We start from the raw sequence: 10887 nt of genomic DNA on the forward strand, positions 1-10887 counted from the left end.
GTGTGTGTGTGTGCGTCTGTGATAGAGATGTTATGACCACAGTCTGCTTATGTGTACAGGCATGCAGGGTTTTCTATTTGAAACCAAATTCAGCCAACATTTAAACCAAAACTGAACTCCCGTGCCAAACATTGAGGTGAAAGATGCACACGAGAGATCCATAAGAACGGAGCCAACTCCATCTGCCATGAAGATGGTTAAATGTGGTCGCAAAGCCCCAGAGAAACCGAGTAAGTGGACATTGAGTTGAGATTATTATATTAAAGTTTACACAACTGCTCTGACCTTTAAACTGATTAACGGGGATTATAATGTACTTTTGTTTACACTGCTAGTGAACTGAGGATGTTTGTCAATAGGAATGGAAGTCTTGAATGTCCAGATTTAATTTTCTTTCTATCCAAACTATCAAAATGCCCTCCTAAGAAAACCACCTGTCAAAGTTTGTTGATTTTCAAATCTTTCAGAAAAAGGCATAGTCACAAAACTGCTTTTCTTTCGCGTATGACATTTGGGAGGTACAGTACGTGGTTTTCTTTGGACAGTGAATTTCTCTTTAGGCTAACATAACAAAAAACTAATATTTGAAGGGCCTTAAAAATGCATTACCTGTGTGTCGTAAAAAACGACAGAGTTCACACAAAGAGTGGAAATGGGAGGTGGGAGCAAAAACATTGAGCTTTCCTGTTGTTTGGAGTGACATCCTGGACAGGACACAGAGCGGCGGGGCGACGGGGATATGATTCCGACTTGTTTTCTTGACTCCTGGATCACATCTGAGAGGGAAACGAGAGGGAACGAGGAGAGTGAGAGAGAGAGAGAGAGAGAGACTCAGAGGGAGTTTTTGCTGCTGAAGTAAAAGCAGAGTTATTAGGAAGCAGAAGATGGGACCGGCTGCCACCTCGCTCGCTCTCCTGTGTGTCTGTTCTCTGGGTGTGTCTGTTCCTACAGGGACGGCCGCCGGCACACCAACAAAGGTCAGGATCCATCAATTGACTTCAAACTATATTTCATTGGTGGTGTTGCTGCTGTATGTCGGTTCCTTACGGGCAGACCACCATTCACAGAGCTCGGAGCGCTGTGCACGTGTAGAGGAGGGAGTCTGGTCGAGCTAAATCAAGCCACAGATGAATAAACAGTGAGATGTTTTTTTTGCTAAATATTCCGCAGAGATGGTTGAAGTGCAATTGAGCCATGACACGTTTTGAATAACAATGGTTTTACAGACTATATTTATGACGATGCACAGAGAGGAGCGAGTCCATCTGGCAGTTGGTTCCCTCCACTAATGTGTGTGTCAGACTTCTAAATGAAATCTCCTTCTATCGGTCCATGTAGACACACATGGCGTTGCTGATAGTGAATAAAGTATAGATGGTTTCAAGCTTAAACATATTCATTTTGACAATACTCAAAATAAAGATCACAAACACCCCGTCCTGCATGTAATTCAGAGGATGTTGAGGATGGAGACGCAATAAGTGAAACATGTTCGTCCATTGTGGACCATGTTATTGAAGGAAAATCTTTGCATATTTTGAGATGATTGTTTATGTACATGCGATAAACATTAAGTTCATTGTTTGAGTTATTTAGGTTTAGAAGATTAGAAATGAGTAGGACCTTATAATTATATACTTGTTAGTCATTTTATTTATGTATTTATTGATTGAGTTGCATTTAGAATTTGCTATATATGTTTACTGATCATTTTTATTGGATTATTGTTTTGTCTCCTCTCATTGTTTTTTTCATGTATTTTATGGCATACAATACAACTCTTGGTCAATCTGCCATACAATACAGCGGATCATCTTACTCTGTCGAGGTAACAGATACCCATAGCATTAAGATACATAGTAACACTTTGAGGGGAGGTTTTATTTATTATTGTAAACACTGTGGGTGGTCTTATCTTTGTTGTTATATACTTTGGTTTTAGTTATCTTAACACTTCCTTGTGTGCTAATAAACTAAACTAAAACTAAAGTAACAACCATTTCATGACAAAGACGTTTGCTTCTGCTTCAACGATCCCGGACGACCTATAGTATAGGTCCAGAAGCCTGCAGCAAATGTATGAGAATATATTCCATAAGCAGTAAAATGACTTGAGTTCCCTCTTGTTTCAAAATCCTAATAAAACTAAAAGTGTGTCTTCTTTCGAATGTAGGAAACATTGAGACTTAAAACCAGGTCCAGATGTGTACAGAGATGTAATTTGTGTTGTGTGTGTGCGTGTGTGTGTGCGTGTGTGCGTGTGTGTGTGTGCGTGTGTGTGCGTGCGTGTGTGCGTGTGTATGTGTGTGTGTGTGTCAGGCATCCCTTTCAGAGGTGAAGAGGGTGCGAGGGGACGTCCCTGATATTATTCCAGACACTGAACCCGAGCCAACCAGCCCAGTGTCAGACTTTGAAAACTCATACAACTATGTCTGTGAGTCTCCTTATCCAGATCAGATTCAATGCTCCCTGTATGCCATCACTTGAGAAAATAACTGCATTATACATTACTCTAACCTAATAAACTATGAGCCTTATCGATGTGCTTTAAAGTAGCAGTCAGATTTCATATGAATGCAACACATTTCTCTTCCCTGTTCTTCTGCTCCATCTTACCCTCTGTATATTGTCTTCAGTGTCCAGATTAGCCGGTATGGACCAAGACATCCACAAGCTGAATGTGGGTCACTACACCCTGGATGTTAAAGTCAGCCAGTTAATGGACCGTCTGATCAGGGTGGATGGTGAGACCATCACAACACATCCACATTTCTCTTTCCACCAAATCTTTTTTCGATACTTTTTTTGTTGAATCCATATTACCAGGAGTTCCCCCTAAATCAGACATGTTCACTGTAAAATGGACATGCGAAGGATACATGTATTATGTCTGCTAAAAAATATACGGCATCGATATTGCACCGTACGAGAGAAGCAATATGAAGGAAAACAATGAATGAGAATGAAAGAAAGGGAATGAGATGAACGGTATTTGGGCGTTCTCTATACAGACCATCATTCTCATTTATCCCCCTCATAATACGCTGTGACGGTGCAATTCCTTGGAGAGTCTCATATGCCATGATAGATCTTTACCCTTAAAAGGCAGCCCAGAGGACGATGCCCTGCACTAAGCTTCACGTCTCCTTGTTTTTGGTGTTCCCCATCACTAACATGGCAGCTAAAGTGGAGGAGCTGGAGGACAGCGTCCGGGAGGTCTACCGGCACAGCAAGGACAACCGCAAGGAGATGGGAAGACTGGAAGGTACCGCGGTTACTTTCACACAGCACTTCGCTCTGTGTCTGCTGTGTGAAATAAGCAACAGTTTGCACTCAACTTTGTCTAAACCTGGTCTTGTGTTTGCCCTCTGGTGGACAAACAAAGACACATTTGTTGATTGCAGGTTTTAAGGTGGGGTGATTGATCGTGTCCCTTTGGCCATCTTTCTCTGCTTCTCAGGATGCCAGAAGGGACACCGGATGGGATACAAATGCTACCTCGTGTACAACAGCCACGTGGACTACGCCGGCGCGTCCCGGAAGTGCCTGGAACGCGGCGGCCGCATGGCGATGCCCCGCGACCGCCGCGAGCAGGAGGCCCTCGCCGACTACGTCAAGTCCTTTTTCCACCCGGGGAACTGGCCCGTCTGGCTGGGCGTCAACGACCTGCGGTCCGAGGGCACGTACCACTTCGACGACGGGACGCTGGTCTCGTACTTCCAGTGGCGCAAACACTTCCTGTCCAGCCAACCGGACGGTGGGAGGCGTGAGAACTGCGTGGCGATGTCGTCGGACGACGGCGACTGGTGGGACCACTACTGCGATCGGACCATGAACCACATGTGCGAGTTTGACAACAGGGAGGCACTTTAAAAACAACTGCCACCTTACTTTGACCTCCAGTCATCAATCCTTAGAAATAAAAGCCCACTATATTTCCAGATAACTTATTTCCCTTTGAAAGACACTTTAAACATAGCTGGCTTGTATTCAAGGGCGGGGTTGTATTCACGTCTCCATAGGAGAACGAATGTGTGAATGTCAAGTATAATTTCACTTCTATATGCTATTAGTGTTTAAGTAGTGTCCATATCTATGTAGGATGAAAACATTTGGCCTGAGAATATTTCAAGGTATTTCTGTTTTGTTTAAGGCGAAACAGAATGCCCTTTTTAATTTTACAATGCGCACAAATCCATGTATTGCCATTTAAGTTCTGAAAGCACAGAATAAGTAAGAGTAGGTCATTTCATCAGATGAAGTTAGTATAGTACATTGTTTTATTCATACAGCTGCAGTGATATGAATGTAAACCAGTCGGGACTCTGCTGGGATTTCACGCCTGAAAAGTTTACAAAAGAAAAAGGGGAAAAGCTGGAGGCCCTTTCTTCAGAATCAGCCCATAGTGAACCTCTTGAAGATATAAATCAATGTGTATTTGGGCTTAACAGCCGGTGCTTTGCTGTTACTTCTGAGCTTTGAAGCCGTTTTGATAAAGTCTGGTCAAACTGCTGATTCTTCAACATCTCTGGACAGAACATTTTTACATCGCACTTCCCTTTGCAGCTCTAAAAGTGACACCCGATTACTGTAAATGTATTCTGAGTCCTACAGTATGTAAAACAAAAGAGTTGAATATAAAACACTGAATGTAAATGTTTTTCATGACGAGGCAGATTTTTGATACCTTACTTTTAGATATTTAGGCCAAGACATTTTTTTCGACAGAACCCTTTTCTACTTAACAAAAGAAGCCAAAGTTCGAAAAGGTAAATGGTGTCTAATGCAACTATACAAGGACTTTGTGGCAAACATTTTGATTTAAATCAAGAACAATCTCATCAAATTATACGCCAAGAAGACTACATATCTCACCAGATATTCTATGACAGTTTTGGGTACATAACTCTTTTGATACTCTGCACCAGACACATTTCAGTTGGTAACAAATAGGCATAAAGGTTTAATACCCAGCTCCTATTCATCACCTTGGGGGACCTAAACATCAAACACAGACAAATGATGTGCTTATTTTATTTATAGAAAATAATCAGATTTGTAGCAATTATGTCCTTTGTATTACATAAGAAAAAGAGGATGCAGCAGCAGCTTTAATCATCTGACCAGCCACAAAGTAGCCATCATTTTTGAGTAGAGTAATTTGCCCCTTCCAAAACTAAAAATGTTACATCTTACCGCCAAAATCCAAACCTGCTTAATTTACCATAAAAAATGTACGAAATGCCAAATTCAGAGCATATCTGTTGACTCCACAACATGGCGACGGCTGAACCGGCGCCTAGCAGTGCAAACACAACAGTGCTGAGAGCGCTAACAGTGTCTACCTGAGTAGGATACTGGAGGGTGGGGCTACCAGTCGGGACGGCGTGTTGTAATCCGAGGAAGTTTGATTACAACACACACAGAGGGGGAGGGACTTAATACTCTGCTCAATAGTTGTTTGCTGCCATATTAATGCTCTGACTGTCGATTTCAGCACCTTTTAAAGTAAAGCCTCGAGGAATACCATACTGTCTAACATGACAGATTACAGTAAAATTGCTCAAATCAGCACAATTTAAATTAAAAACATTTATATCAAATGGAATTCATTTCATACTGAATTATATTGTAATCCAGTCGAACCGCTCATTAGAAAATGCTCCCTTCACAACACTGACACGACAAAGAGAAGATTATCTTGTATTTAAGTCACAGTTCTGCATCGGCCACATTTCTTCATGGTGTCATGAGTGTGAGACGTGACGTCATAAACGTGAGTCAAACAGCTGCTCTTCCTCTGTGGTGTCAGTGATGTGGTAAAAAAAAAAAGATCATCCAATTAAACCCCCCCAATGTCTCCAGTGTTCACGTATCTTCCCCAGCTCTGGATGTTACTCTGCTGAGTCGGCGGAGCAGCCTGGAGGGTCCGCGGCCTGCAGGATGGCCTTCACAGTCGGCCGGTGCATTGGACTTTCACACTGGTGGGAAAGAAGGACCTTCCCTTCTTCATCCAGCAAAAAGTCACCTCCCATCTGAAAATACAGAAACACATTCAAGCTCGTTCAATACTAAAAAAATATATATATATATATTATCAAATGTAAATAAATGGGAGTATAGTCCCACAGCAAACTCAGACTCGACTCTGCAGCTCTATTGTTCATTGTTGCTGCCTGAACTAAAGTACAGAATGGAAGATCTTTATAATGTCAATGTCATGTTTTGAGTAAATGAGGATTATTTAATTGAGACACTTGAAGGAAATTACATTTACATCTATCATAACAAGACATGCTGTCTGTTATTGAGTCCCACACATATTATTTTGAAGATAAATGAAGACAAATCTCTAGTAATAATTTCCATTAGTTAACTGTTTCATTCAGGAGGAGGTTTCTGCATTTGACTGCAGGTATTTCCTTGTCTGTCAAATCTGATTCAGGCAGTTATGAACCAAAGTCTTTTCTCTCAATTTGAAAAGGCAACGCGGAGAGAGAGGGAGGGGGTGGGGGCAGCTTTTCTTTTTGTATTCCCGCGCACGTAAACCGGAACATTTTGGCACATGTTTCCTAGGTTCCCACATCAGCACCTCAAGTATCAGTACCTGGTAGATATCTTCCAGCAGCCGAGGGGGGACATCGGGGTACTCTCTGTCCACAGCTCCGTACTCAGAGTACAGCAGCAGGCAGCCGAACTTCATCACCTTGGCGTAGGAAGAGCCGAGGCCAAAACTCCTGTATACCTGTGGCAGAGACGACATCTACTGCGTTAGGGACGTGCAATATGTTCTGCAGAAGCACAATCAGAAGCACAAGGGGGAAGGAAAGCTATCCGCTCTGGATATGAAAAGTATTTTCTGGACGACCTATTCATGATTGCCCATCGCTTCTGTGGCATGTGGAAAATCTTCTGTCTTCATATTTGGTCGATTGCCCGGGTTTCCATTTCGCATCTGGAAACATCTGGTGGTTGACTTTTCAGAATGAATGGTGCGGAGACTTCAGCTTACTGGGACAAATCTTTCAGGACAAATCATCAAACAGCTGCTAAATATAACAGATCTCTCGTCTCATGCACCGACCCACCTGCACTGCATATAAATATGGCTGCAGTATAATAGAATGCAGACACAGGTTTAATCTGCTGTAGTCTGATACTTTTGTTTATATTTGACAGAACAAGACAAATCCTCATAAAAAAATTTTTTTTTAAAGAGTTGATTTCCTTATTATGTTCATGTATTGAGTCCCGACCTGACCTTTCTCTGTGGATCCAGCAGCAAGTCGAAAGTGCATCCAGTCTGCTCCCGCCACACCTGAGCTCCCTCCATCCCCCCGAAAGAAACCACTAAGACCCGCACTGACCGCGCCTCCAGGGCAGCCTACAGAGACGCAAAATTAAACAATTTCATATCAATGTTTATCTGTCAATACTCACTTGTATACAGTCCTGTCCAAAGTCAAGTCATTTATTGATTTAAAAGTCAATGAGTGGTGGCTGCAAGGCCAGAGCCAACATGGTTAAAAGGAGTAGTTAGACATTTCAGGTTTATATATGCTTATTGTATTCCTTGTTGAGAGCTAGATGAGAAGGGCAAACCCACTCACAGGAAGTAGAAAGCTAAACACCTGGTTAGCTTAGCTTAGGAAGTCACTGCTCCTGGGCAATGATTAGTTCAGCACATTGTGAAAACTGAAAGCTTTCATTGTTTCTATTAGTTGATCATTGGGCTTGGAAGTTAAGACGAGGACCTTGTAGAGGTTTCCATCTGCCATGTTCAAGAGTCTGGACGAAAGGCAACCCACCACTGTTGTATCTCCCCCATGGTAGCGGGGTTGTACATGGTTCTGTATGCTGTGGGATGAACTGTCTCACAGAGCGCCGTCAGGGTGCAGCAACAGGTTGAGCTGGTTGTTAAGGAACTAATTAGCAATTACAATCAGATTGAAGGTTAACTGACCTGATTGGCCTCCAGCTCGGCCACGTGGTCTCGTCATGGCAGTCAAGCAAAATGTCTGATGAGGACCAGCAGCGGCTTCTGACCCTGACCCAGGTACTTACCCAGAGTCACACTCCTTGAAACGCCAACGAGACAAACACGGCTTGTAATACATTTTTTTTTAAATGCTTCTTTGTACTAATGACCAACCTCACTGTGGGTTTTAATAAACAGAAAGAGGCAGTTCAGGTTGTGTGAACTCACTCTCCACTCCGTCCATCAGTGAACGGGGTGTCAGGGCTCAGGCTGTCTGCGATCTTTCCTCCCGACAGCTGTCTGTCTGTCGTCTGTAGACCCCTGTCCACACTCTCCAGGAAGGAGTCCCACTCCCTCTGCACACACACGCACATTATTAAATAATTAAAAAAGGAAAATGGACACATCTGGACACAACCTAATCCAGGTTGACAAGCACAAAGTATCAAAGTCTAAATTCATTTTTATGCGAAAGTTAGTTTTATCAAATGTTTTCATGTCAGAGTCCCAAATAGGCATTCTGCCCTAATATTATTTCAGGACTCCAGGGGGAAACTTTGTTATTGTTGTTGTTGATTTATTACTGATTTGTAAAACAACAAGTTGTGCATACGAAGAAGATCCTGGAGAATGAGAATACAAATCTATGTATATAAATACACACACTGGGTGTAATGTGTCTGTCCAAAACCTACGGTCTTTTTAAGTTTTCTGTTTTTGAATGTTGCGTATGATCACTTAAATTAGCCATAAACGCTCAGATTCACATACAGACCTCGAGCTGCAAGAGTTCCTCCACCTGCTCTCTCACTGCTGCATGGCTGGAAAAGGAAGACAGATTATGTGATAAAGAGGCGTCGACACTGATCTTGATCCATTACATTAATAACCAAGAATATGGAGAATAAGATCCGACACCAATCTGCAAGTCGAGTGGAGGCTTAAGTGCAGGTTTGAGAAAAGTGTTATGGTTTTGGGGTGGATGGAGGGAGAGTTATGATATTTGCATTCTCATCTTTTTTTGGTGTTTCCTCACTCTTTGGCCTTAACACACTTACAGAATTCATACCTATAATGTTTGATCGCAAACATAAACATGTACACTATTTCAAATGCTGGAGGGGATAAAAAAAAGGGTCAGGAAAATGATTAATGGACATTACTGCACATTTAAGATATAAATGTGTGTATTTATCAATCATTTAATATGATTATATCGTCATTGTAACAGGTTTCCCTGTTACCCGGTGAGTCTCGGACTTGCACAGAGGCAGCACACCGCTTGAGGTAGTTCAAAATGCTTTTATTACTGACAAACACACATACAGGCTCGGTCACGCTCCTCGCTCTTTCCCTCCTGCTCCTATTTGGGGAGAGACACCCAGATCAACCCCAGCTGAGGCTGATTAACCCTCAGCCTGATTAACCCTCAGCCCCAGCTGAGACTGATTAGACATCATCCCGGCACTGTTCCCTGAACGACACCCCCGCTCCACCCACTCTACACCTGAGTCTAACCACACCCCACTGCCACAGTCATACTTACTGATAAGACTTCTGCCAAACGTCCTCTGCTTCACTCTTCTTCTTCACTCCTATGCTGCTCAACAGAAACACACAGAATATTTTTTTTAAAGTGTGTATGTATATATATATAGTAAAACTTTGATTAAAACAGTGGACTGTCCCCTCACCTTTTGTAGAAGTCTGCTCCGGCTGTGATCAGGCCGAGTAGAGTGGTGATCTTATATGGGACAAACTTCTCCAGGGAGTCTGTATGAGAACAAAAAGGGACACGGTTATTGGGTCAGGCTGATTTGTGGAATGTCACTGTGTTGGCAATAAGCATGACTGGGATTACACCTTCATCCCGGTGACCTGATCACGCTGATCTGCTTTAATAATTTATAAGAGGCCCGTGTTGGAGCCATCTTGTGAAACAGTCAAAAGGTGAATTGTAATTATTTTATTGTGGTATGTGGGGGTGAAAGGTTACAAGTGTGTTATTTGATGTATTTCACCGCTGTTTGACGTCTTCTATCCTACGTGGTGAAAATGGAATCCAAGACTTAGATTAAATAACTTGCATTTTAATCGTACTGTGCTTATTGGGCAAAATATATCGGTTATAAAACTAAATTTAACATTACACCCAAATTAATCCGATCTCCTCTTCGAATCTTTTTACATATAATCTAATTAGGAACATCATTTAATAATAACTTTTATTATTGCTTCGTGTACGCACATATGTTGGCAGAATGAGGCACAACTGGAACAATTTAAAAGCAATTTATGAGAAAACTAGATTGACGCTCGCCCCTCGCAGAGCGCAGACAGTGGTGCGTTCAGGTGCTCCTCGGATGTCCCCCCTCTACCCCGAGTCGGGAAGTCGTTCTTCGGAACTCGGTGTGTTCATTGGTCCGTAATGTGGAAACAACATAGACGCTACAAAGATGTGCCGTGTTATACTGCTTAGACAACATCGGCGGCTGTCTGTGACTCGTTGCTCCAATTTGAAGGGACGTTGACGTGAAACGATCAAGTTGGGAGTATCATCCTATCACGATTACCGACACTACGTGAACGCAGCACACATTCCTCCTCTTCTGGCACCGAGCCGGTAACACCGAGCGGTAGGCGAGTTTCCATCATCCCGCCACTGGATCATATTTTACTTTATAAACCTACTTTCACCCCTTTAATGAACGTGGCAAAACGTCAATATTCAAGATGCTCTTCCTACTGGGTTCCTACCTTCTGCCTCCTGCTTGGCCGTCTGGAGAAGGAGTCGGCCCAAGTCGAGCATGAGAGTCAGAGCACTTGTTAAAGTCTCCTCCGACTTGGCCGCCATGGTCGGCTCCTTTCTCACCTGCACTCTGAACAAACTGGTGTCGGACCGAAAGCCA

The 10887-nt window shown here is 42.8% G+C and overlaps 2 protein-coding genes across 2 annotated transcripts; one reads left to right on the plus strand and one right to left on the minus strand.

Moving 5' to 3' along the window:
* The first annotated feature begins 884 nt into the window (after nucleotides 1–884).
* clec11a (C-type lectin domain containing 11A) lies at nucleotides 885–4530 on the plus strand. Its single transcript, XM_034527970.1, has 5 exons — nucleotides 885–977; nucleotides 2320–2434; nucleotides 2637–2744; nucleotides 3182–3265; nucleotides 3461–4530. The coding sequence occupies exons 1-5, from the start codon at nucleotides 885–887 to the stop codon at nucleotides 3871–3873; spliced, it is 813 nt and encodes a 270-aa protein (XP_034383861.1). The 3' UTR covers nucleotides 3874–4530.
* Nucleotides 4531–5347: 817 nt separating this feature from the next.
* selenol (selenoprotein L) lies at nucleotides 5348–10887 on the minus strand. Its single transcript, XM_034527681.1, has 9 exons — nucleotides 10736–10887; nucleotides 9673–9751; nucleotides 9525–9578; nucleotides 8754–8799; nucleotides 8207–8334; nucleotides 7964–8078; nucleotides 7262–7384; nucleotides 6608–6745; nucleotides 5348–6035 (listed from the first exon to the last, which is right to left on the minus strand). The coding sequence occupies exons 1-9, from the start codon at nucleotides 10830–10832 to the stop codon at nucleotides 5895–5897; spliced, it is 921 nt and encodes a 306-aa protein (XP_034383572.1). The 5' UTR covers nucleotides 10833–10887; the 3' UTR covers nucleotides 5348–5894.

The sequence above is a fragment of the Cyclopterus lumpus genome, chromosome 24, assembly GCF_009769545.1.
Source record: "Cyclopterus lumpus isolate fCycLum1 chromosome 24, fCycLum1.pri, whole genome shotgun sequence".
Classification (NCBI taxonomy): Eukaryota; Metazoa; Chordata; class Actinopteri; order Perciformes; family Cyclopteridae; genus Cyclopterus; species Cyclopterus lumpus.